Consider the following 27,688-nt stretch of genomic DNA (forward strand, 5'->3'; position numbering starts at 1 on the left):
TTCTTATGGGTTAAATATGATGAATCAAGTGGACCTTTGTGAGACCCCTACCTACTGCTGTGGCCATGAGGGAAAAATGCCATGTATACCACATTGTAGACATCTGTACTAGAATCCTTCGTGCCAAATGGAGCTGAAAGTTTAGGGGCTTGATCAAGGATAACCACAAGCATGGACTTAAAAACTTAAATAGTATATGCAGGAATTCCAATTCTCAAAGCTGCTGCTAACAGATAAACAGAATCATTAATGCGTGGACAGCAGTGTGTTCTTACTGCATGTTTCCTCAGAACAAAACCAACCACCAGACCAAGTCAGGTCTTTTTTTGCTTATAATAAAGATCTGCAGAGCTGCAGGGAGCATAAGTGATGACAGATTTTCTTTTTTTTTTTTTAAACTTCATCTCAGAGAGAAGGCTAAACAATTTGAGTCTTACTGGCAGTTCAGTTTCTACAATACACCACTGGCTATTTGCACTGCTGGACCAAATTCAGTTGTTACAAACATCTGATGTTGCCAAACTATCCCCAGCATGTGCATCATTGATACCTGCTATGAGGCCTGTCAAGCATCATCATCATACAACATACATACCTCATCTTGGAGAAACGGTGGTGCAGTGCCAATCAAGGAGATAACTGTAGCTGACTCTCTCTCGCCAACGGTAGCCCTTGGTGTGATAAACTTGTTTGTGTATCCTAAAAGAACGAGGAGAGTTTCTCTCAGTGGAACAACTCCAATTTTAATGAACAGACTCCCGCTCTTGACAGCTTTGCACGCAACACACATCTCCAAGACGTACACAATGACTTTCTCCATCTCTATATCATCTAATGTAGCTGCAACTGTCGTAAAACACATACAGTAAAGCATATACATGGCACTTGGTATGACAAGATGTCTTAGATCAGTAATCATAGGAATAATATAGTCAGCATAGTCACACTGTTGTCATGCAGAGACTCCACTCCACTCTTCCCCAGTTATGCTTGCCACCTTCAAGGGTATCAGAGGCAGGAATTAGCAACTTCCTACACAGTAAGAATTACAATAATGAATGTGTCTAACATGCAAAGGGTCAATTCAACCTTTTAAATACAAGGCCCTCGGAGAACAATTTTAGCGCTCTCCTCAGATTCTCTGTAACAACAGGAAGATCAATACGTAAAACATGCCCAAGACATGGAAGAATATGTAACATATTACATTTACCCACTTAAAAGGACATTAGATTTGGTTTTGCCATTACAGTGAGTAAAGTGGAAGCCGAGGTGGAAGCCGAATTCCATATTCGTTCAGATGTTGTGGGACAGGTCGGAAGATTAGAGGTGATCTTTTTGTGTCGCGGAAAAATTCACTGTGGTTCTCCACAAGTGCACAGGAAAACCCTCCACTGGAGGTGGACAGATTCTGTCATCACCAGTGGCCCAAGACCATCCTCTACGGTCCCCCTCCCATCCCAATCATACCTTGGGCAGGAGGAACAGTTGTCGGTGATCATGGTAACTCCAGAGTGCATGAGCGTCCTATGGGGAACCATATCTCAGTGCTTTTGGACCAGTGGGGAGCTGACCACATCCAGCTTCACCCTTATCCCAGTAGCGACAGCTCTTAGAGAGCAAAACCTATACAAAACAAGATGTTGATTACATACTTTAAACCCAGATTCCATGAGTATAGGTGTAGCCCTCTAAGCTGCAGGTCCCATTGGCTCCAACTAAGTCAGCTGAGGAAAAAAAGCTGGCTTATAGGGAGCACAGCTCAGGCGATGCAGGTGTTATATACTGTAGACATGGACCAGATTGGGGGTGGGTCTAATCTACAGACATGACAACAGCTTTAGCTTAATGTGATAATTCAGTAATTTAGCTTAGTATGTTGATATATGTAATTACAATTTGGTTCTTTTCCTTCCTTCTCACCAAGATACCAGATCCTTTGTGTATTTGATTAGGATGGCCAGACCTCTTAATATCTATTGTAATTGAAATTTGGTTCTCTTCATAAGGTACCCCACTTCCTTCTTTTTCAGAGATATCAGATCCTTTGTGTATTAGATTGTGGTGTCTAGACCTCTTAATACCTATCGCCTGGATGCAAAATCCTGTAGGATACCCCAGGTGTGAGACACACCCCAGGGAGTCCATGCCAATACCTGCAGCAGACAAAAGGATGTGAAACACACCTTCCTCAGGCATAAATGCTTAGGTCTCCCCATGTTCTGGGTCTTTCTTCACTCTGACTGCCTTGTGTGCTGATTGACCTTTTCTTTGCAAAGAAAATAACACCTTGTCGGCCGGCAAAAGTCTCTATTTCATTCTTCACCAGCAGCAGCAGGAAAAACTTCCACAACAGATATTTCACATGGAACCACAAATGCCAATAACTGTATACTTAAGTGCTGTTAAAAAGTCAGAGGGTCACCAAAGCCAGTAGGATTCATTCTCTGGGGAAGAATCAATATTTTTCAGTCTGGAGCAAAGTGGTGGACAGGTTGACACTGCCATCCCTAGAGCTATGCTGCTAACATGGCTAAACATTAATTGCATACAAAGCATACGAGCAGTACAAACAGATCACTTCAGCTGAGAGAAGGTGGAATTATGCCCTGCTTGCTGTACCAGGACAGGTTCCACTCAGCCCTGGACTCACCACAGTAGGTAGATATGTAAAGCAATAAGAAAGGAAAGAAAGAACAGACAGAAAGGTGGGTGGAGGGGAGGTAAGTGTATACTTACTATACTCTATACCCATACTACACCTCTGCAGCACCACAGACCATTTTTGCCTGAACGGAACAGGTATCTGAAACCAGCAAAATCATTTATGATAAATAAAATTAGAAGTTCTGAGACAACTTTTTAATCATTTTATTGACATGAAAAAAGGCAACTGGATTTATGAAGAATCAAGCTAGAGAGGCAAACATGTTTCATAAGCTCGTAAAGCTTAAACAGAACTTAAATAAACATAATTGTTTATCTCTACGAATAAAAAAAAAACACACAACTCCAAACACACTGTCTAGTGCTGGTCTTGGGTCAGTTATACAATCTGTGTGACTGGGCACTGATCGGGCTGATCCAGGAACAGTGTCTGGAACATGTGGTTGTAGAAGGACGGGTGGTACAGGCAGGCCCGAGTGCAGTCTGGGCTGAAGTTCACCTCCAGGATCTGAGGCTGCATGACCCGCTCACCTGATCCAGAATCAGAACACGCACAAATTAGAAAAAAAAGGGTTAAGGGTTTTTTTGGGGAGTTTTTCCTTAATGGTAGTATTAGGCATGAACTTGATCTCACAGCCTACCCCGTACTCCCCTGCTTCCTTACTTCTAGACTAGCGACCCTGAGGTGTCAGACCAGAGGTTGGACCATCACTAGCTTTCTTGTATTTGCAAGGCTTGATGGAGTCCAAGGGCTGGACTATGAACCAGCTTTAATAGGAACCACTTGTCAGCAGAAAAGCCATGCATCTGCATCTGCTGGCCTTTAAAAGTTCAACCCTCTTCAGCAGCACAACTTGAGAGATGGATGTCGAGGTATAGCCTCAAACACTGATTGAACTGAGGCTCCACCTCCCCGAGGATCATCACTAATCAACATTAGTGGATCCTTCTTTACCTTCCCGATTTTTATGAAGTATAGAACAAATGCTTACCATTTTCCCTTGTACTCCACTTCAGCATGAGGTCTACGGCATATATTGCCCGGGATGACGGATAGGCACAAATACCATAAGGAGCAGGTCGAGATGAGGCTGCCTGGAAAAGCTCCTTGAAGGCTTTAAACAACTCTGCCTATAAGAGGTAGGAGGAAGGAAGGGAAGACGAGGAATAAGAGGACAAAAATGGTAAATGTGATGCACTCGTACTTTTCTTATCTAACTCAACTTGACAACAGAAGGTTTGTCCTAATATGAGCTGGGATCAGAGATTAATTTAATGATTGGAGACTCCAATCACTCCAACCAATAAGTGATCTGTTTGGAATGAGGTAAGTTAAAAGGCAGGTATTCCTCAGCCCAGTAACCAAAACAGGACCTGTGTTCCTGCAGTTCAAATGTAGGCTAAGTTCTTAAAGGTGGAGTTGGTGGTTCTGGAGAAAAGCTGTTGATACTTGAATGCAACAGCCAAACAAATTGACCCTTCCCTTCAGTAGTTCTTCAGAAGCTCTGCCGGTCCAAATTCATGGAATCCACACTACCGTCACGCCATCACCAGTGGACGTTCCTTTCATTCAGTCGCCTTAATATCTACAGCCCCAATCAATCCCATTCAAAACTCCACATGGTCTGGTGGCAATGATAAAGTAGACTGCTCCTTCTCATGGTAATCCTTACATTGGTATTACTCCTATTAGCATGTGCTAGCTTTACCACTCCCACTGCCTCCCTTTTGCTCAGCTTCCCTCTTCTCCATTCCCTTGACATGTACAGAGCCAGGTCTGTGTAGGAACACCAACATTTTTTCCCCAGCACACCCATGAAAAGTGCACTCATGGCAAACGTCCTTCAGATGATAAAGGGCTAAACACTTACTTCCACCTCCTTCCATGGATACTGTGGGTATTGCTTCTCAAACATGGGGATGAACTCATCATAGTGCACCTGCAAACAGGAACAATGATTCAGCTTATCACTAGCCTTGCAACAGTTAACGAAGCTTTGTCATTTGTGTTAGAACACAGGGTTTTAGATCACAGATTCTTATTCTTGCCTTCATTTTATAGTTAGCAGTTAAGATGACTGATTAAAAAAAAAAACATACCTGCTTAAGCTCTACACCATCCGCATAGTTCATGACAGTGAAGTGCTTTTGGTAATCGTCGAAATGGTTCAAGGAGAAAGGTCTAGAAAGAAAAAAAAAAAAAGAGTCCGAGCAAGAAAGAGGGTATACCAAAAGTGGTTGACCAACCAACAACCATGTTTGGTCAGTCAGCCACTTTTGGTGCAGACTGAAATGTCTTGCTAACTAGCTGTTGGATTGCCATGAAATTGGGTGCTTCTAGAGGCATCGCCAAATTTAAATTTTACTTAGCTTTCTTCTTCTGATCTCATAGTTTGGTTACTTTTACAATGAGCATTACAGCTTCACATGATCTGGCCACTGACCTTCTGGTTCGTCTGTTCCCTGTCTATGAGGGGGTACATGAGCCTGTTGTGACACGTGAGGGAACTGAACTACATCCTTATCTGTCAAGGGTCTGTTCCAAAAGTGGATCCTTTAATATATATTAGGGCAAATCCTTATTATCAGTATTTTATTGTTTCAGTCAAGGTGGAACTAACCCATCAGTAGGTATTGCACCTACAACTAATATACTAAGCAAGAGGTCAAACAACAAAAAGGGGGAGCTGTTATGTGTACATACGTTTATGTGTGTATGTTGTACCTGTTAGCAAAGCGCAACCAGAAGACATTGTAGGCGTAAAGACGCAGAGGCTGCACAGAGTGCAACATCAGCATGTAGCGAATGTCAAACTTCACCATTCCCACCTCTTCCCTGTTGAATAGCACCGGATCTTCAATGTACTTACACACCACCTGGAAAACAAACCCAAACAGAAACAAACAAAATTAGAGAGGTAACAAAACAACTCCTTCTCTGGGGTCATTAGACAGAAATAGCTTGAGGCTACCTGGAAGTTCCTTTACACAGCCTCCCCAAAAATTCCCGGACTTCCAAGGAGTATGATTAACAACGTTAGAAAGATTGAAGAAGAGTTTACCAGACCAGATTAGCTCCTACTAGCGTAATCCCCCAGAATCTCAGATTTCTGTAAGCTTGTGAGTAAAACGTGTCTGTATTTCTGCAGAAGATTTGTTTCCACTGTTGAAGGGGTGCAATGGGTCAGATGCGATAAGTGCTTTTTGACCATAATAAGGTGGCAGAATGTGGTGGTTGAAAAAGACACAGGAGAGTTAGGTACTTTCCCTTCTTTCACTTGCAAAACTTGTGGTTTGCAACTGGCCTTGTTCTGTGTTAACCAGACACATGTCTCCTACATATGCAAATTCAAGGATCACGCCTAGGGGAAGGGCAAATATATATGTATAAGCAGTGCTTCCTGTAGAAAAGGGCTCTTCTCGGAAACCAGACATCAAAGGGAATCTCTTTGCATACAAGCATTCCGCCACAGAGACTTAGACTAAAGCGGAAAAGTAAATATACAGTAGATACAGCTGGTGAGTGTAAAGCAAAATCTCGACAACTGGTGACATAAAACAGGGACACACAGCTGAGAATCTTGTCTAAGGGGCAAAATGGCAATAGCCATTAATGCAGTTAATGACTAACAGCCAAAAACCTACACCCTGAGAGAGATAAAACTTGCACAGTGACCTAGGGACCCAACCTCGACTCTCTGCAGACGAGGTACCCTGGGGACAGACACTGGGAACAGAGGTTTTGTAATAGAATTTTCACCGATCAGGCATATGACCACCTGCCTTATATTGTGTTGGTCCCCTTTTGCTACCAAAACAGCACTGGCCAGTCGAGGCATGGACTCCACTAGATTGTTGTGCTCCTCAAACCATTCCTGAACCATATTTGCTGTGTGGCAGGGCGCATTATTCTGCTGAAAGAAGCCACAGCCATCAGGGAATACTGTTTCCATGACAGCGTGTACATGGTCTGCAACGTATCGTGTTGCAGCATATGGTATCGTGTGTGTCCCAGGTAAGTGACGCACACACACCTGGCCATCCACGTCATGTAAAAGAAAACGTGATTCATCTGACCAGCCCACCTTCTTCCATTGCTCCATGGTCCAGTTCTGATGCTCACAAATAAAGCAAGTAAATGCTAAAGCCTTAATGTGGCAATGTTATTTCTGAGAAAGAGCTCACACATTGATTAGGCTAGAGATTTTCTTCAAGAAGTACACCATGTCGCCCCCGAGAGGTAAGCTTTTTTGGGTAGAGAACCTGTGTAGGAACCCTCCCCAGACAGACCAGGTGCTCATGTGGGGTTAAGAACAAGAAATTCATAACTGTTAGGAATTCTTTTGGTAACGGTTTTCTCCTAGAGTTCTTGCGATGGAGTGACCAGGGCAGATTTGTGGGTTTGTGCAAGGACTTCCCAACTGGACTCAAGCCCATAAAGAGGTGAATAACGAAGAATAATTGGAGTACTTCGACGGACAATCCACGTTAGGCCAGTGGCAGAATCATATGAGAGGGTCCTCCTCCGCCCCTCTCCCATTCCAGTAGTCTACAAAAGCTCAGGGCTCATTTGTTGTTTCAAGTCAGGGATGAAGCCAGTGAGCAAGGGTATCTGCATAGGGTCCCAAGGTAGCAACCAGATGCAGGACAGAAAAAATAGCCATAATTTCCCTGAGGGCCCGCTAGCATAGCCCCCTGATCCGTGAGTGCTACAGGTGGCAGATTAATGAATGCGCCGTTGCTGAGAGCAGTCCAGTTTAAAAAAAAAGAGAGGAAAAAAAGATTTCCTCTTTTTAACACCACGTTTCTCTGGAACAGCTTGATGCTTTCCATCAGCTGGAACCACAGCTGAGCAGCGTGTGCAGAGAAGCTGCAAGCTTACAAGAACTGGAGGCGCCAGCTCAGAAACTGCAGCTTGATTTGAAATAGGAAACAATTTCCTTGGTTTAAACAGTGGAGGATGGCAAACGCCATTTAAAAATAAATTTCAATCACAGACAAAGTTAAAGGCAACACAAAGACATAACATGTAGCAAATCATGTCATCATATCTCTTGTACTTTTACACAGGATGTGGTTTTTGAACTTCTGACGCAGTTAAGCACCAGCCATATAAAGAAGCCACTTTGTGGTTTGGTTAATAGTTTTCTAAAACAGGAAGTACGTTTTTTTTTTTTAAAATGAAGGGAAAATCCTAGCACTCATGGTTTAGGTGTTGGAGGAAGCAACTTACTGGGTGCTAATGGTACAAGATGCTACAAAAAAATAAGAAGGAGCTACAACATATTAAACAGGCAAAGCAAGGAAGTTTTGGTTGAGTGAACTGAAGGCCTACAAAGAGAAGATGCATATGTGATGCTTTTTTTTTAGTTAGCTTAAAGCTGACTTTGTCTTAGGCAAGCTGGTTTCATGGTGATTGTTTGTATGTGCGTCTATACCTTTGGCGTACTCTCTCTCTGTCTGATTATGTAGTCAAGGTTGTTGGTGATGTGTGTGTCCAGTCCACGCGCTAAGTTCCAGGGCTTACAGATCCAGTGGTTATCCTGTCCGCTGAAACATACACCCAGACAACTTTTATGATGCCAGTCCAACATGTATCTGGATTAGGGTTGATCAGACCACCAACCTGTATGAAAGCAACATGTTTTTTGGTTCTATTATACTATTATATTTAGTTAATACTAAAAAAAAAACCCCATAAAATTCCAACCGTTGTTGTCGCAGTTGATAATTCTTGACGAACTGTGGCAGCTCTGTCTGGAGGTTGAAGGTCTCTGGTAGCCAATCAGGTCCCGGCCCACCCTTCGCTCTGCGGGCCACAGCAGCCAGGCAGTCCTTCACAGTAACGATGCTCTCACAGGGAAATTGATTAAGCATCACATGAGGTCGCTCCTCGCTTAGTTTCCTGTCAAAGAAATGGTTCTTAGCTGGAAATCCATTTGTTTAAAATTCTATAGAAAAGAAAAAAGCAGCAACCACAGAATTTTTGGAATCGCTGGAGATTGCTGCCAATCAATTTTCTGTCAGTCGACAAACTCACTAACACATGTATTGTTATGTGTTTGTATTGTTTGGTTTCTGACCTGTAGTCTTTGATGTGATCATAACCCCAAATAATATCAGCCTCCTCCTTGTCCTCAGTCAGCTGGAACTGTGGGTGTGTCAGGTTGTTTGTTACTTGTGACATTTCAGAGTAAACCCTGGAAACAACACACAGAACAAACATGGAAATATGTGGGAGGATCTGCAAGAATCATACAATGGCAATTACGCAGCAAAACTTTGTGCCCTTATCAATTTTTGTCTTGCCTTTGTTGAGATTTACAGACTTTTTAGCAACAAGTACCTAGTGACAAATTTAGCAACTTTTTGGACAAACCTTAGCTACATTCGGTAGAAGGGAGTAGCTGATATAGACATGAATGAGCTTCTAAATCTCTCTATATTTACTCTCAGTTACCACGTCTTTACTAGATATGATCAGTCTGTCTTTATTAACTAGCCTATATCAAACCTTCTGACTTTCTACAGAACAATCAGTTATTTTAATGGGGACTTTCAGTCTGCATTAAGCACAGAGACAGCACTGGTCAAAGCTACAAGTGACCTACTTACTCCATTGGACAAAGGACTTGTCTTTGTAATTGTCTTGGTAGATCTTAATGTTGCATTTGACACCATTGAACATCACATACTATCACAGGAACTGGAACATTTAACTGGCATCAAACGAACCTCACCTGTGTGTAAACATATATTTCCAACCCATGTTAGCTACATATACAGTACTACTTCCTCTGCCACAACAAAGTCCATGGCAAACTCATTTTTCACTTCTCTAATAGAAAAAAAAATTGTTAATTATTATTATGGAAAAAGGGGTAAATAATTAATTAAATTAAATAAGTGATAAGAATTCAAACACTATAATTATTTTTGCACATAATGTTCATTATATAAAACAAAAACAGTCCATTGTCTGCAGCGAATGCTGGATTTGGTGACCACTTTCCTACAGCGCCACCATCAGGCCTTTTCTTCTTTAGTAGTTGGCAAGCATAGACTCTTTCTATTGTTCTTTCGTTAAATGTTTAAGATATATATATACATATAAGCGGTGTTATCTGTCATCCGATGAATTAAATATCTTATTCATCAAATAATGTTTGTATAAAGTTTTTTTTTTTTTCCCGTAGATGTAGTTCACTTTGCCAGACATTCCTTAGCTCTGTGAGCTTCCCGTACATACATCCATTTTCTCAACATGTCATCATCCCAGTGCAGTTGCAGACATTTAATAAAAAGGGGTCTCACTTGAGGATTTTGTCTTTGGGCACAGTGTAGGGTTGGACATCCACAGGAAGCTGCTCCTTGTTTTCCTGTGCAATGGTCTGTGAAAACACAGAGGGTAGGAAAGGCTTTAACAAAAAAAAAAAAAAAAAAAAAAAAAGAAGTGCTATGATCAGGTGAGGGCACAAAGATTGAGAAGTCCTAATGGTGGAGAGACCAATGTGGTCGATGTATTTGTGTTTAGTTTAGGATTGTTAATTTAGAAATAAGCTGTACCCCAAACCATCCTTTGTACAAATCTTCCCACATTCTTTCAGGTTGTAAAACTCTACCCGGAGGTGTTTTAAGGACATGAGGATTTATACCTTGTGGTCATTTAGAACATTTGTCCCCTTGGGTGAACACATACTTTATATTAGTCCTGGGAGTGAACCCAAACAATCTTTTATTGTCCCTCTTAAGGCTTGAAAACAGATTTGTTGCTCTGTTTCTGCTATGATTAGTTTTGCTGTGTTCCACAGAGGCAGTAGGTCAGTGTTGTTTTCTCCTGTTTGCTCGTGTTAATGATGTCTCATGCCTCGTTGTTTTGCTCTGTATCATGGTTTTTGTGTGCTGAACTGTGGTGACAGGTTTTGAGCGGTGTGTTAAGAATTCGTTTATGTTTTACCTATTTATGCCTAATCTATCTTTGTGGTGTGTACTATGAGGATTTCTACTGGTATTTGCCTATCCAACACCAGTTGTTGTTTTGTGTGCCACTCTGTCTTTTACTGCTGAACCACAGGGGTGTTATCTTTCAGTTTGTGTATGTAATCTTAGAAAAGGGATTAGCTTGGAAATTAAAAAAAAAAAAACAATCATAAAAAGCCCAGACTCCATTATAAACAAAATATGATCAAAATGTGGTTGGCATAAGGTACTTATCAGGCCAGTAAAGTACCTGATAAAAAAAAGAGTTGATGTGAAAATGCTGACAAGTAAAAACATGTTAACCACAACCAGGAGAATAGGAAAGGACATGCCCAGTCATGCCTAAACACGCCCAGATATGTCCCATAGTACTGGTGCAACCCATCATATAAAACGTGGTGTAAATCTGGTAAAGTTCAGTTGTTCCTGCGGGACTGCTTATGCCTTTGAACTCTGTGTTAGAGGAATAAAGCATCCTGGACTCAACCTCTCTGATCTCCTGTATTTGATTGATTCTGTGCAATTTCTTTGATGACGAATTGGAAACTTAGAATTCTACAGGAAGACAAAAACTTAAATGTGCAAAAGAGCAAGGTGTGGTAACTCGGCCGGACCTGGACTCTGCTTCAACTGGCCCTTGACGGGGTCCACAGCCCTGCCTTGAAATATAAAGACATAAAAAACAAAAGTTTGCTTGCAGTCTAAACAACAAACTCTCTCTCTCTCTCTCTTTTATTCTGTTGTGTTTCGGATGTGGTGTTTGTGTGTATCCCAGCCAATATTCTCAACAGCCAGACAAAAGTTCTATAAACAAGACTCTGACCTGCCCCTGCCCCCAAATCACCTTCCAGCAGCATGTGAGATGCACTGCATGCATCCGTTTCTTATCTTTTTACGAGCGCAGAGTCTGCACTATGACCTTGGTTGCTATGGCAGCTACCACTGGGAACTGGGCCAGCCTGACTCTATCAGTATCTTCACAGATGTCCTTGACACGGACAATGAAGTATTGCTTTGCTTTTAGTGCTTACTTAAACGCAGCCTAAAGAAGGAAACATTCCTTCGCACCGTCGAAGCTGTGTTTGATGAATGAAATTGAGAGCCCTCACCTCGTAGTATGAGTCCAGAGGTTCTGCGGTGGCACTGCTGACCCCTTCGAGATCAGCAGGGATCCATGGTAACAGGCGGCATTGCCTCACAAGGGGGTTTGTCTCTCCATAGGTATAATCTCGGGTTACTTCATCTGTGGACATAATAATAACAACAACATGTACAATTCTGCTGCTAACTTCTCATGGTTCTCAGCTTCGAGCCCATTGGTTCCTTCCTGAAGATGTACGTTAAAAAAAAAAAAAAAACAAAACACCACAAATATATAGTTTCATTTCTTTAAAAAGGCTCATTACACACAGAGGAAATAAGTTATATCAGGCAGACTCTGAAGGGGGTTTTGAGCGACCTAGGGCAATACTCCATCACATTATCCTGTTGAATTCCATCATCCTGTTTGTAATAAATGTAGACAGGGTCACGCCTGGCTTAATGTCTAATTATCCTGTATAACTCATACCTGTACCCCAGTGTATTATGCATTTATCAACTGTTGAAAGTAGGGAAAGATATACAATTGTTGTTGTACTTGCTTGCCATTTAATTACTTAGTTAACCTGCAGGACTCCTGATCCTGCTCTCTTGAACCTGTGTTACGGGGACAAGAAGAGGAATGGAAACATGTTGGTGTTGTTATCATTTATCATTTAATTGTTGACTTATTTAACCATTTTACTCTTATTTTACTCTCATTTAATCAATTTACTCTTGAGTTATTATGTATAATCGCTTGCTTCTAAAACTGGTGAAAGCTGATTGTAGACAAAATCTGGACGTCTGGTTTCATAGCATAGGGACACGGAGCAGAGGAATAGTATCTTAAAAAGGGACAAAATAACAACCAGTAACAGACTTTGAACTAGAATTTTAGGCAGATCATTATTAACCAAGTGACTGAAACTAAAGCCACATAAAACACAGATCTAAATGAATATATCTAAATAAATAAGCCCGATCATAAAGGCATGTAAAACCCAACTTGGCCAAAAACCGAAAATCGAAATGCCCCTTTGTTTATTTAGTTTTATTGTGTTTGCGATCATTGTAACCCTGCCATATTGAGTGAATAAAATGTGTAAACGCTATAGCTCTAGTGGAAATATCTTATGTGTGTGTGTGTGTGTGTGTGTGTGTGTGTGTGTGGATGTGATCTTACCTCCTTCCTGTAGGTCCCGCACAGGCCAGAGTATGGTATAGGCCAGTTGGCCTTGTATGTAGAAGAAGGGAGCCATGCCACAGCTGGGCTGGTCAGAGTGCTGTACCTGGGAGCCGAACTCATCCATGATGTACCACACTGGAACCTTCTCCTCTGCTGACTGCACATGAAACCACAACACAGGGAGGGAAGAGTGAAGCGGAGGAGGATGGAGAGATGACTGACTGTTGTATTTAAATGTGCAAATTTTTTTTTTTGACTTTCATCTGACCAAACTCCAAGCAGAAAACGCTGTTTTGCCTGACCTGGCTGCGTAACAACATCCCGGATTGGGCTGCTGCACTTGATAGGTTATGGATCGTGTTTCCTAACGTACCCCCTGAGAGATGTGATAAGTCTGGTTGTACTTCCACATGCGCTCCATCACCAGCTCCACCGTGTCTGGGTCTGGGGCCTCGCCGTGGAAGTCCACCCCCATGAGGGAGGCCATCCTGGACAGCAGGCCTGGGATCTGCTCCAGCTGCTGACGGGCATGATCCACACGGTACGTCCAGGCATGATCCACCAGGAAAACACTGCAAAGAGATACAGGTTCAAGTTACACACATTTAAAGTATGTGTGTGTGTGTTTAATGAAATCAGTATATGAAGTATATTAGTTTAAGTTAATCTCCCATGCTAACTGCTTTTACAAGTAAAACTTTTATTTTTTGTACTAAACTAATCCCATGAATACATTGTGAAAAGTAACAGTTCAATAAATTGTTAGGTTTCATCTTATTATTTTGAAAGGTGGCATCTTCTTCCCCTTTGCCAAGTGTGATGTTCTGGTCTCTGGTGCCCTCACCTGGTCGGCTCCGAGGCTTGCAGCCCACTGTCCCGGGTGACGACCACTTTATGGCGGATTACCGCTCCGGGATTGTCCTTCTTGTCCTCCTCATTCACTTCATTTTCCTCCTCTTCGTCCTCTTCCTCTTCTTGTTGGATCTGCATGATTCCAAAAACTTCCCCAGCATCGTAAATCTATGACATATAAACACACCACGAGCTGTTTCGATGATGTGAACACCAGACTCCGTTGAAGAAACCGTCAATTTTAAGTTTGCTTGCCTGTTATCTTCTGCACACGTAACTAGGGAAGATGTTTTCACAATGTTTTAATGTGTTGTTAGTTCTACTTTTTAACTCTGCATATACCAAATACCTCAAACAGCAACTCTTTTTTCAATGACATTACAAACGTCATGGTTCCTGCCTGTGATTCTCTCAGTTTTCTTACCAGAGATGATGACAACCAAATGGGATGTGAACCAAATAGAAAGCTAATTGGTGCCTTACTCATATGTCATGTTAACCAGAGTACCATATACATTTAGCAGCTGGTTTTAGACATGTTCGAACCACATGTGTACTTTGCAAACAACGAAAGGAAAATGTAGTCGTTTGATTTATCATCTGTTCGTCGACCTGTCTATCCTAACTTATTACAGGCAGTGATGCGGCGCTTCATACTGGCGGGGTGTCAGTCCGCCGAACACAGACCTCGTTGGTGATTTTGTGATGTAGACTCCTCCAGTAGATCGGGGGGATTCTTGAAGACCTCAGGGCCCCGGCATGGAGAGCCTCAAAGGCACGGAATTCCTCGTCTTCATCTCCATTCATAGTTATTTGCTCTGCTGACATTATTCACGTGGAGGCGGACTGGAAAACCCGGAAGAAGGGGCGTGGCGCCTCACCCAGCAGAGCATTGTGGGAGATTTTTAAAGGGCTCGAGCTACTTTTCTTTGAACCAATGTAACTGCGACCATGAAGCGAGAACAGTTCATCCAACATATTCCATTTTTTGTCCATTACTATGTAACTATTCTCTTCGTACATCACCGGACTCCATTGGAGAAACTGGCAATTTAAAGTTGACTTACCTGTTATTTTACTCACATGCCACTAACGTATGTATGTTATTAGCTCCACTCTTTTAGCCCGTTATATGTCAAATATCCCAAACCAGCACTTGTTTTTAATAACATGATAAACATCATGGTTCCTTACATTTAATACAACATGAAGGAACAATTTATATATTATATTGCAAAAAGTCATTTTTGTCCATTGCAAGGAGCCCATGCTCTTATTACATTGCCAGATTCCTTTGGAGAAACTGTCAACTTAAAGTTTGCTCTGCCTGATATGTTGATAGAACCATGGAGTTTGTAGATTAACTTATTTGTCCATTATCGAGCCCTTTTCTTAAAGGAAGTGAAATTTTAAAATTGAATTTCAACCTGTTTTATTGACAGCAACAAATAGGGAACATTTTTTTTTTGATTCAGAAGTTCTTACGCTACGGTACAGTTGTAAGACAAAATGGATAAATCTCACATTACTGAGGATGCGCTTCAGATTGTTCACTGCCAAACCTGTGGGCGTGTTAACTGTGATGCTCGTTCAGTTAATACTTGTTTCTGTCATCCTGCATCTAATACTGAGTGTGAATCTGGACGTCTGCTGTAGTCACCATCTGCTACACTGCCCTTCAACATCTGCTAAGATTCAATTACTTAATAACAGGCACTAAAAATAGTATGGTATGATACTTGTTTATGCACATAAATAGAACAAATAAGAACAAACATCCAACTTGAGCATGAAATTGTAATTATGAAACTTAATAAATACACATCAAGCTTAGTGCTGGCAAGCATTCACAACATGAAAGAAAATGTTACTTAAATAACATATGGAACATACAGGGTGAAACATTTCAGTAACCTTCAATTAGTGAAGGCTGCATTCAATTAAACTTTAATAAAATTATCTCCAACTATGATGGATCTTATGTGCATCATCCTGGACATTTCAAATCAGAATTTCATTTGTTTTCATTACAGTTCCCCCTCCTCGCATCGTAGCATGTTCCTGCCAGAACTCAAACAAAACATTATTTACAAATGCTAAATGATTTGCTAATGAACACAGTCTGGTTTGCAAATACAGGCTGTAACTACGAAAACAAATACATGACCTACAGTAGCAGTCAAAAGTTTGGACACACCTTCCCATTCAGTGGTTTTTCTTTATTTTTTTTATTACTTTCTACTTTGTAGATTCATACTGAAGGCATCAAAACTATGAAGGAACACATATGGAATTATGCAGTTAACAAAAAAGTGTTAAACCAACCAGAATGCGTTATATTTTGGATTCTTTGAAGTAGCCACCTTTTGCTCTGATGACAGCTTTGCACACTCTTGGCATTCTCTCAGTCAGTTTCATGAGGTAGTCACCTGGAATGGTTTTCAGTTAACGGGTGTGCCTTGTCAAGAGTTAATTTGCTGAATTTCTTGCCTTCTTAATGTGTTTGAGACCATCGGTTGTGTTTTGCAGAAGCTGCAGGGTTGGTACACAGTTAACAGCCCTATTTGACTACTGTTACAATCCATATTATGGCAAGAACCACTCAGCTGAGTAAAGAGAAACGACAGCCCATCATTACTTCAAGTCAATCCTGAACATTTCAAGAACTTTGAATGTTTCCTCAAGTGCAGTCACAAGAACCATCAAACGCTACGATGAAACTGACGCTCATGAGGACCGCCCAAGGAAAGGAAGACCAAGAGATACCTCTGCTGCAGAGGATAAGTTCAGCAGAGTTACCAGCCTCAGAAACCGAAAATTAACAGCACCTCAGATTAGAGCCCACATAAACGCTTCACAGAGTCATCTGACGCAGCACTCCATCCACTCTCCTTCTTGGTCAAATAGCCCTCACATAGCCTGGAGGTGTGTTTGGGGTCATTGTCCAGATGGGATGGCATGGTACCCATGCTGGTTAAGTGTGCCTTCAATTTTGAATAAATCACCAGCAAAGCACCCCCACACCATCACACCTCCTCCTCCATGCTTCACGGTGGGAACCACACATGTAGAAACCATCCGCTCACCTTTTCTGCGTCTCACAAAGACACGGAGGGTGGAACCAAAAATCTCAAATTTGGACTCACCAGACCAAAGTACAGATTTTCCATCCCTGGTGTTTCTTGGCCCAAACAGTTCTCCTTTTCTTGTAGTTCTTCCTCAGCAGTGGTTTCTTTGCAGCAATTCAACCATGAAGGCCTGACTCACACAGTCTCCTCTGAACAGTTAATGTTGAGGTGTGTCTGCTACTTGAACTCTGTGAAGTGTTTATGTGGACTCTAATCAGAACTGCTGTTAATTCTGAGGCCGGTAACTCTGCTGAACTTATCCTCTGCAGCAGAGGTATCTCTTGGTCTTCCTTTCCTTGGGCGGTCCTCACGTGAGCCAGTTTCATCATAGCGTTTGATGGTTTTTGCGACTGCACTTGAGGAAACATTCAAAGTTCTTGAAATGTTCCGCACTGACTTAAAGTAATGATGGACTGTCATTTCTCTTTACTTAGTTGAGTGGTTCTTGCCATAATATGGATTATAACAGTAGTCAAATAGGGCTGTTAACTGTGTACCAACCCTACTTCTGCAAAACACAACCGATGGTCTCAAACACATTAAGAAGGCAAAAAAATTCAACAAATGAACTCTTGACAAGGCACACCCGTTAACTGAAAACCATTCCAGGTGACTACCTCATGAAACTGACTGAGAGAATGCCAAGAGTGTGCAAAGCTGTCACCAAAGCAAAAGGTGGCTACTTCAAAGAATCCAAAATATAACGTATTCTGGTTGGTTTAACACTTTTTTGTTAACTATATAATTCCATGTGTTCCTTCATAGTTTGGATGCCTTCAGTATGAATCTACAATGTAGAAAGTAATAAAAATAAAGAAAAACCACTGAATGAGAAGGTGTGTCCAAACTTTTGACTGGTACTGTATATCCAATACATCATGCTTCAGAAACAAATACAGCATATTTAAGTACTAAAAATACACATCGTAGATAAAAGACGAAAAAATATCAAGTGACTTCTGACACAGTTTTTCTGCTTGTGGATTTTCTTACAAATGTCCTGAGTAATTCACCCTCCACAACAGTAGGTGGCGCAATGAGTCAAAAAAAAAAAGAAAAAGAAAGATGGAGGTTGAGCAGAGCAGAACAGTGTGGCCATGAGGGTCACTGATGACAAAATCCCCATCAAACCAGCTGCCATTCTGGTTTTTGGTCTGTGTTTCTGTGGGTATCTAGTTCTACGGGTGCTGGAAGCGGCCAGAATGGATGTGTAAAGACTGAATGAAAACAATTTAGTGATACTGTTATTACTTTAAACCTCAGTGTGTGTGTGTGTGTGTGTGTGTGTGTGTGTATATATATATATATATATATATATATATATATATATGTGTGTGTGTATACACACACACACTGTAAACAGTTTTCACTCTGTCTTTATGCGTCCATTTTGGCTGCTTCAAGCACCTGTACATTAGGTCCACAAAGAGACACAGAACAAAATCCAAACAGCAGCTGGCTTGACAGGGATTTTGGCCTTCATGGCCCATTTGACTGCAGCGCTCTGATCTGCTCAACTTCCAGGAGTGTTTGGGTTTTTTTTTTACTCATAGCACCACCTGCTGTTGTGGAGGGTAAATTACTTAAAACGTGAGAAAATCCTCGCCAGAATCAGGGTGGAAAGATTGTACCACACGTCACATCATTTTTTTTTCTTGTCTTTGTAGGATTTTTTTTTTTTCATCAGCCATGACAGAATGTCTGTGTGTGTGTGTGTGTGTGTGTGTGTGTGTGTGTGTGTGTGCTCCCTTTTCTCCATAAGCCATTACAACACATGACAGACCTGTGTTACAGCACATGATGTATGGCAGGTGTTCAGTCATGAGACTTTACAGGTGTGTAGGTGAGATTAAAATGGAGGCCGGGTTTGAAGACAGGTGTGTTGGAACATCGACATGTTGATGGGCGTCGCAGCTTTGTATTTCTGAAACATGCTGTATTTGTTTCTGAGGCATGATGTATTAGCAATATGTTGTGTATTTGTTTGATAGGTGCATTTTGTGTTTACAAACCACACTGTGTGTCAAGTACTTAAATTAGCTCCATAGTTCCTGATGTGTCCATTTACGTTCTCTGGTGTCACAAAGAGCCTCAACAAAATAAAACTGATTTATGAGCATTAACATTCCAGACTGGACTGAGACACTCCTTTTCATGTGGCCTTGGTCTGGTTGTTTGGTCTGTACCACAGTTTGACTGGCAGGTTTCATACCAGCCCATGCAAACCTCACTATATGGGCACCAAACAAAACAGGTGGACAATCAAGAACCAATATCCATGAACCAGACCATTTTTTCCCCCTCGTACGAGTGAAAATTTGAAAATCCTGGGCCTGAACCTACAAAACAACCTGATTGTATCTTTCCCCCTCTGGCAAACGCCCACATCCATAAATCACATCTGTAGGTTAAAACACTAAATCCCACAACTGCCTGTTTAAGCTCAGAGAAAATGACCCTTGCTTAAACTTTGAACCCTGATCTCCAAAGTAGGAGACCTGGTGTCCAGGTCCTGTGCATCTATGGTCCAACCCCTATTGCAAATTAGCTGTATATGAAAGCTTTTTAAAGTACTAAGAAATTAAATTATTTTTGTATAGATTTTGTAACATTAGCGATGTTGTCTTCTAACCTCCAACCAGAGGACGCTGGCATCATTTCCCCCGAATCTGCAGGTGATCATCACTGAGGGTGGACATCTGTCGACTATGGCTTCAGCTTTACATCTTGAGGAAACATTCTTTGGCATTGCTCCACACTTGTATTCCCTGCAGGGAAACAAAAAACACTTTACAACATAACCATTACACTTACCCTGTAACCCTCAGGTGTGCTCTCATGTACCTTCTTGCACATGTTGATTTGCATGACAGCGTAGTTGATGAGTGCTTCCTGCAGATCTTTGTCTTTCTGCTCCTCAAAGCGCTGTATGTCTACCCACGCCCTTTCAACGTGCTCTCTGCAGGACACACACACACACACATACATTCAGCTGCTGGCAGGTCAGAAAACCTTTAAAGCTGCTTTCACACACAGCATCGACACTCACTCGCACTCGGCCGTCTTCTCCTTGACTGCCTCTTCGCCCTCCGCTATCAGCTCCTCCAGCAGCTTCAGCCTGGCCTCCCTCTGCTCAGGCGCCTCCTGTCCAAACAGCTTGTTGGTCATGCCTTTGAAGGAGAACGTCCGCACTATCTGAGGAGGAAAAGAGGAGGACGGAAAACACAAAGTTTGAGAGCTATTGCAAATTCTGACCTGACTCTTTGAGAGTTAAGAGAGAGTAAGAGTGAGGAAAACGTGAGCGCAGTCTACCCCTGTAGCCAGCTCCTCACGTTGCTGCTTCTTGGAGATGAGGTCCTGGGTGGCCACCTCAAGCTCAAACTGGGTCAACTCGTGTTTCCTGCACACCGCCCTGCCAAAATAAAGCATGGAACATTATTTTAAAGCTCTAATTACAGCTGGGAGATATGCATTAAATCACAACCAGGTTAAATTTAGCAAAGCAGTATTAATTCAAAGCACAAACATTTTGTGACAAATCGTTTAAAAAAAATAAAAACAGAATAGTGTGTGAACCACAGAGGCAGACGTCATTGAGTATTTCATTATAAATGAATAAACCTTTGCAATGTAAGTAAGTAATCTGTTGTAAGATGATATCAGTGGAATGGTTTTGACATTGTTGCAGTCAACAGGGAAAAAAAAAAGACGGAATGGAATAAGACAGGAGGGGCCCCCATACACAGGAGTACACTCCACACTGCTGAGGAGCAGGCCCTCTGAGGTATTGAGGGTTGTCCCTTAATGGAAGGGGGGCTGTGAGGGAGTATCTCATCACACCCTGGTGAAAGAGGCAGCTAGATAACTCCAACTAGTTTCCTGTAATTCATACACTTTACCCACTGATCAGTCATGCAATGCAATGCAAGTGCTATAGGATATATGCAGGAATCCATCCAGCCGCTATACCCTCTTAAGGGTCACGGAGCACTGGAGCCAATCCCAGCCGACTTTGGGCGAGAGTCTATCACAGGACTGACATCTAGAGACAAACAACCATTCACAGTCACATTCGCACCTATGGACAATTCAGAGTCACCAATTAACCTAATCTGCGTGTCTTTGGACTGTGGGAGGAAGCTGGAGAACTCGGAGGGAACCCACACGGGTAGGGGGAGAACCACCCAATATATTTTGTATATTTAGTATCGGGTGAAAATATCTTACCTCAGAGCTTCAGCGTAGAAGAGATATTCTTTCAGCTGGTCTGCGTAATGTTCCTCTTCTTCTAAGATATCATCTATGGAGGCAGCATATCTGCAAATGTGTGACAAAAGGCAACTTTTGTCTTAAATACCAACACAACAAGTGGTGGGAATATATATAGTGTATGTGTGTGTTAAATACAGGGAGTGTATTTGCTGAACACCTGCATAAGGGTTTTGACCAAAGTAGCCAAACCAGACTCACGCGTCCATGTGGTGACCGGCGCTTTGCAGTCCATCTCCCATCTCTTTCTCGATGGCGCTCCACTCACTGCAAGAAGAAATCAATACCTTTTAGGACGTTTTCAACATATTTAAGACCTCAGTGCCACTTTGAGCTAGAACTGGTTACATTAGCAACTTTAACTTAACATTTATTTTACTGCTAGCGGTCAGCCAGTTAGCTGGGTCAATTTCAGGCATTTTGAGATCATCAGCCTCGGCCTACGCCTTATTCCATTCTAGAATGAAGATACTTTGAACTCTGAGCCTCACATGTTGCTTTTCTACACAGGAAGATGGAGGTAACACAACGAGGGTGGCCTTGCAGCATTCGGAAGCATGCACATGCTGAGTTTTAAGAAAACTTCCTGTTGCATTTGGTCTAACAAAAAAGGCCATATGACATTTTCGCACAAAATCTGTTCATCTGTTTGATTTTGATCTGCTTAGATAAATAAATTCAAGCAAAATTTGGCATACAAATTCTTTGGACAAATAGGCCTTTCACAGTGAAACAATTTAATACCTCATAAAATGGTTTGGCCCTTTAAGATGTAATGGATTAAGAGATTTTAATACTTTTTAAGGACCATAATTTTGGTTAAATTGATTTATTAACTTTTATTCATTAAGACCCTGTGGACACCCTGGATCTTGGGCTATATAAATAAAACTAAGCAGACTTGATTTGATAAGGGAAACAAGCCACAAATGATAAATTCTGGTCCGTGATGCAGTTGTATGCTTGCTGTCTAACCTGAAGACTCTCCCGTAGTTCCCATGGACCTTGAAAACACCATAGAGTCGATCAGCAACCCTCTATTGGAGACAAATGAAATGAATTCAGGTGAGTGTTTAAAAAACTTCTCAATCTGTACACACATTTTCAGACACAACTTTCCTGTTCTGGTTCACTCTCGCTGCTCTCATAGCTTTGTTTTCACTCAAACCAGGGAAGAGTTTTCTGAGAAAACAGCTTTAAAAAGTCACTGTCCACTACGTAATGGAAAAATGATGTACATTCCAAGCACAAAGGGTACATGTGTTCAAATATATAAATAAATAAACTTCAATTAAAAGCATGTATTGATCTTCCTGTTGTTATGGAGAGTTGGAGAGGATAATAGACTCATAAAAGTCTCTTAAGAGAATTAAATGTGTGGACATCTCTCTAAGAGCCTATAAACCTCTGCTGTATAGATTTCTCATAATATGGCCATGACAGATTCACTCCTTCTTGTTATTCCCTTTGGGAATAGCTAATATAACTAAAGAGGAGCAGAGCTCACCTTTTCACTATGTTGACTGTGTTGTGCACGACTCCCCTTTAGGTAGTAAAGCTCAGTAAAGTCACACTGTGTTCTGTGAAAATGGCCTCTGTCAGAGACCAGCTGGTGAACACAGTGGAGCCTTTCGTGTCCACAACATGTTTCTGCTGCCCCCAGGTGGCCAAAACAGGTTTAAACGTTTTAAGCAAACATGAATTCAGTCTGTGTGTGAGAGAGACAGGTAGGAAGAGAGACTTACTGCTCTTGCACGCAGCAGCTGAGATGTGTGCGACTGCAGCTCGTCGCTGTAGCGTTTCATATCCATGAAGCGTCTGAGTAAGACAAAATAAAGACAGATAAACTTGTCATTTAAAAGTGGATGTGTTTATTTATTCCTTAATTTCTTTTAGGACTTCTTTTAATCTGACAGTTTGTCGATTATCATTATTACTGTCAGTTTTATTTAGTGCTAGTGCTATTTTTGGGGATTGATTTGAAAGATTTAACACATCTTAAATAAATGAATGCACTAAACACTTTGTTTACTTTCTGTGGCGACTGACCTATGACCTGTTACGATATGTGCTGCCAAACCAAATAATCCCACTTAAAGACCGGTGAGGACAAGGATGAGGTTTTAAGCGTGGAAGTTTCACTTTAGAACTTGCACAACAAATTCTTGGGAGAAAAGTAATATGCAGTTTGCCAAGCTGAATTCAATTAAGATAGAAAGAAATCACTCCACCGAAACCAGCTCTACAGGGCCTCGCCAATCTACATTACAGGAAAATGGTATTAGTGGGGCAAACAACGAAACTTGGAAGGAATCAGAACTAACTGGGAGTAAAACCAACGATGAAGCGTCCCTGTACTAAGGCATGTGCTGATCACTTTCTCAGTGTCTCACAGTGCCTATAAGTAACATGGCTAAAGTCCACTTCCATTTGACCCCCCCCCCCCTCTGTCCTGTTTGCCCACAGTCCGCAAAGAATGGGCCCTGGTTCCCCTACATGACAGTGGACTCCAAACCGTTCTGGCTGAATGTTGCGAGACTCTTGGACGCTTCATCCATCAGCTGTCAAATGCTCAGGTACTGAAGAGAACAGCTGGACAGACACAGGACATTTGTTCAGGAGGTTGCAACAGGATGGAACTCTAGCCTAGAGAACTCTACCCTAAAGCCAATCCAGCAAAAACAAATCTCCACTGACCCCTTAACCCAGCTCAGAGGCTTTCCAAACTAAAAAAAGATAAGAGTAACCACATGAACCTCCAAGGTAAATCAATACTTCTTTCTTCTCTCTCTCTGCCTTTGTTTTCTGTGTGTTCCAGCTCTCTCATCGTGTGTGTGTTTGTTCTAGCTCTATCTGACTGACCTGCTGGGTGGGAGGCAGAGCGGCTTGTCCCCTGTTCAGTGGTGTTGTTTTCAGGCTTGTGTCAGTTGTTCAAAGTTCAGAAGCCCTCAGACAATGATCCAGTCTATGTGGCGAGGTTCAAGACAAGTCTTTATCACAGAGCTATCTACATGGTTAAAGCTTGCTAACACACACCACGTTTAAGGACCTGAAGCTGAAAGGAGTGAGGTGTGGGATTCTGTAGGCAACCTGGTGATGGACGGAGGACAGAACAACAAAAATCTGCACCAACAACAGAGAAACATCCACCAAAGAAGAAGAGTAGAATGTCCGTCCTCTGATACAGATGTAGAGGAATAGATTCCATACAAAAATTTTACATTTAAATAGCCATTATTACAAGTTTCAGTTTTAAGAAGAAAAATGCTATTAATCGCAGTTAATCACAATTAATCCCAGCACATTGTGAAATAAATTCCTTCATTTTATTTTTTTAAAATCGATCGATAGCCCCAGTTCTATTATCATTTTGATATTTGATTTATAATTTAAGTCGCTCTCCAAGCCAACATTTCAAACATTTGATGGTTCCAGGCTCTCCAATGTGATAACTTGCTACTTTTTTTTGTCTAAAGTCGTAGCAAGTTGGATAATTTTGATAATTTTTTTGCACTGTTGGTTGATGTCGATGTTCTGATGTTTTATTGATCAAATCAGTAAACAAAGAACTGGAAAATTAATAAGCACATCAATCCGTAATAATTGTTGAGTTCTGCCTTCAGTGGACTGAAACATTGCGTGGAGCACCTTTCACAAAGCAAGAAAACACTCTTTAATTATGCAGCTGCTTTTAGATTGATTGATGCTAATAAAGAGTATAACAACAGCAATAATATATACACACAAACACACACAACACCTTGGTCATTAGTAGCTTAGAGAACATGCAGCTCCAACTATAAAACTTACTTATCTGTATTTCTCACCCTGAAGGTGGCACTGAGGGCTCTTAGTCTGGAATCTGCCTGCAAAGAGAATAAGAGCTTGTGGTCACCCTTTGTGAACAATGAAAATATTATGTTTTAACAGCTGTAAGAATTCAGAAACCGTAGCTCCACAAACGTCCAGTACCTTAGCCTGAAATCCCGTCTCGTACACCACTTCTTTCCAGCCGTTTTCCTGCCACACACAGTAGTGAATGAAGTCAGAGACAGATCAGACACTGATCGACAAACGATCACCTGAAACCCACGAGGCCGAGCCCGAGCTGTTCCTCACGTACCTCGGTGAGGAAGTGGTGGAGGATCTTGTCGTTGGAGAGCACTGGATGAGAAGCCACGCGAAGCAGAAAGTTCTCCAGCCCGACCCTCCGGCGTTCTACGAAGTCTGGGTCCATGTTGTCGGCTGACAGCTTGTGCCACACAAACTCCGCCTGCACGTAAAAGAACAAATTGGACGGATGATTGATAAGTTGGTGACCTATGGTAGATGGAGATGAGTTATCCAGCTCTCGTCACATGATGCATGTGCAGTTCAGCTCTTGGAGTGATTCTGCAGAAACTCTGATGTTGATAACTTCTGTGGTTTTTCTGTTTCGGGTAACTGAAAATTGCAAGTCAGGACAGTCTGAGACAACAGCCTTCATGCAGTCATGTGCTACCTCAGTCTCAAGGTTCTGACCTGATCTGACCCCCTCAGACCTGCTACCTCTTCCCCAAAATGAAGAAGGAGCTCAGTCGTCTCCATTTTGACAATGATGATGACGTCATTGCTACCATAGACCACTTCCTGGAGGTCAAAGAAGCTGACTTCTACAAAGAAGGGAACCGTATCCTCCATGACTGCTGGATTAAGTGTGTAAATGTTGACAAATAAATGTGCTAGGTTTTCTAAAACTGACTCCTTTTACCTTGGGCCACAAACATATCAATCACCCCTATAATGCGTGCAGATTATACTGCACTATACTGGTATTTGGATGAATGAAACCTGTGTAAATTGACTAAATAATGGAAATATTTGAAGATAAACCACAACTCTACCTTAAAGTCACTGGTCTGATCAGGCATTAGCTTTGCTTATCTGTAGCTAAAATTATCTCTTTTTTTTTTAACCTGATACGGTATGTTGTTCTAAAACTTAGAAGCTGCTACTGTTTGTCTCCCCCCCCCCCCCCCCCCCCCCCCCCCCCCCCCCCAAGATAAAAAAAAACATGACAACATTTTATAACACGCAGTGAAGCCTTCAAGAATAGCTGATACAGTCCTAAAATCCATTACCCATCAACCTTTGGACACGTTCTTTTAATCACCGGAATATTTCAATTTGTCAAAATAAATTTAATAAGTTATTGTCGAAGCCCGTCCTATTTTAGTCAAGTTGCTATAAAATAAAAAAGCTTTAGTAAGTCCCCAGACTAAATGATACCTTGATTTCACTCCACATTTCACTCCCTTGTGCCCCACAGAACCACAGCCCTAGCAGTTGACTAGTAACCAAGTATAACACGTCAGAAAATAGTGAAAATATCTGTCAAAACGTCCCACAGCCCCAGGTCTTGTGTCTTGACCAACAGTTTCCTCATATGGCAAAGACCAGCATCAAATCCTCACACTTCAAAGGCTGGAACCCAGATATCCAGCTTCTTTATATCCCAGAAGCCAGCCCTGAAGACAGAGGTGATCTCCCAATCTATTAATCCTAGTTCTGTCATATTATATTTATAGGTCTGTCCCTGTATCAGGATTCAATGTTGCTTGCTTTTGCGTTGCTCTGTGTTCAACAATGCAGCTAAAAACTGCAAAAAAACAAAAAAAAAAACCACAAAAACTTTTGGGGTGCAGCCACAGTGAACTCACCCTCTTCTCCGGCAGAGGTGGCACCACGATGTAAGGATAGGTAACTACTAGGTTACTCCGCAGCAGTTCGAATTCACTGTACCGCCTCCACAGAGAGTCAGGGGCTGGGTTCCGACCTTCAGCCACCGCGTCCATCGGCCTTGAAAGATTAAGCCACAGGACAATTTTGTCAAGTTGTTGTTGCAGGGAGACAAGAGACAGAAGTGAATTCATGCAACCAAAACAAGAGGAAGTACATCGTAACATCTCAGCAGTACCTTACCAGTGACTGATAAAGGGGCATGCTATTCTCACCGTGTTTCGATGAGGTACACGGTGAACGTCTCCTGCATGTTCACTGCATTTTTGCCGCTCCTCTTCTCAGCCTCAGCAACACAGATTTCCATCCTGCGCAGGAGAGTGCAGCCCTCCTCCACCATCTGAACCCCCACAACGCAACATGTCATTCACAAACAGCTCTTCGGAAAATTTTACCTCATTGTCCCCAAACGTCTGCTCACTCGTAGTCCTTTTTTTTTCTAGTATTACCCGAATTGTGCCTAATTGACGCGTATTACGTGTATCCTCTACAGCCTAGCTTAACTTTCAACTGCCAGCCAACGTCAAATACAATATAACATAGAAACAGCATTTTCCCGCCGCTGTGAAAACACGAGAAAGTAATTTTACAAGTAAAGCGTGGAGAGTAAGACATTGCTTACCGTGTTGCTTAAGCTCCCGTCTGCCCCCAAATAGTCTGAGTCGTCATCACTGACCACAGACTCCTCTCTCCCATCCTCCGCCATCTTCCTTCCTCCTGATGTTGCTGGTGAGCCAACGCGCAT

At 41.9% G+C, this 27,688-nt stretch overlaps 2 protein-coding genes across 2 annotated transcripts; both read right to left on the minus strand.

Moving 5' to 3' along the window:
• Positions 1 to 2,959: 2,959 nt before the first annotated feature.
• ttll12 (tubulin tyrosine ligase-like family, member 12) lies at positions 2,960 to 14,793 on the minus strand. The gene is made up of 14 exons (XM_041030593.1): positions 14,456 to 14,793; positions 13,761 to 13,936; positions 13,290 to 13,488; positions 12,914 to 13,073; positions 11,757 to 11,890; positions 9,982 to 10,058; positions 8,751 to 8,867; positions 8,378 to 8,572; positions 8,106 to 8,217; positions 5,393 to 5,544; positions 4,768 to 4,849; positions 4,539 to 4,607; positions 3,660 to 3,798; positions 2,960 to 3,198 (listed from the first exon to the last, which is right to left on the minus strand). Exons 1-14 carry the CDS (start codon positions 14,594 to 14,596, stop codon positions 3,047 to 3,049), a joined length of 1,905 nt encoding a protein of 634 aa, XP_040886527.1. The 5' UTR covers positions 14,597 to 14,793; the 3' UTR covers positions 2,960 to 3,046.
• A 3,853-nt stretch (positions 14,794 to 18,646) lies between these two features.
• On the minus strand, positions 18,647 to 27,688 carry LOC121176233 (sorting nexin-4-like). The gene is made up of 14 exons (XM_041030257.1): positions 27,566 to 27,688; positions 27,159 to 27,283; positions 26,865 to 27,003; positions 25,289 to 25,438; positions 25,138 to 25,185; positions 24,976 to 25,031; positions 22,911 to 22,983; positions 22,141 to 22,202; positions 21,367 to 21,432; positions 21,124 to 21,213; positions 20,209 to 20,308; positions 19,946 to 20,091; positions 19,741 to 19,855; positions 18,647 to 19,664 (listed from the first exon to the last, which is right to left on the minus strand). Exons 1-14 carry the CDS (start codon positions 27,686 to 27,688, stop codon positions 19,617 to 19,619), a joined length of 1,341 nt encoding a protein of 446 aa, XP_040886191.1. The 3' UTR covers positions 18,647 to 19,616.

Source organism: Toxotes jaculatrix, chromosome 22 (genome assembly GCF_017976425.1).
Source record: "Toxotes jaculatrix isolate fToxJac2 chromosome 22, fToxJac2.pri, whole genome shotgun sequence".
Lineage (NCBI taxonomy): Eukaryota > Metazoa > Chordata > Actinopteri > Toxotidae > Toxotes > Toxotes jaculatrix.

Coding starts and splice junctions, on each gene's coding strand:
- LOC121176233 (XM_041030257.1), bottom strand. CDS start 27,688: ATGCGCGTTGGCTCACCAGCAACATCAGGAGGAAGGAAGATGGCGGAG. Junction 27,004..27,158: donor GTGTACCTCATCGAAACACG/GTGAGAATAGCA, acceptor TAATCTTTCAAG/GCCGATGGACGCGGTGGCTG. Junction 20,309..21,123: donor TTCTACGCTGAAGCTCTGAG/GTAAGATATTTT, acceptor TTATTTTGGCAG/GGCGGTGTGCAGGAAACACG.
- ttll12 (XM_041030593.1), bottom strand. CDS start 14,596: ATGTCAGCAGAGCAAATAACTATGAATGGAGATGAAGACGAGGAATTC. Junction 8,868..9,981: donor CCCAAAGACAAAATCCTCAA/GTGAGACCCCTT, acceptor TGTTGTTTCCAG/GGTTTACTCTGAAATGTCAC. Junction 4,608..4,767: donor ATGGTGTAGAGCTTAAGCAG/GTATGTTTTTTT, acceptor TCCTGTTTGCAG/GTGCACTATGATGAGTTCAT.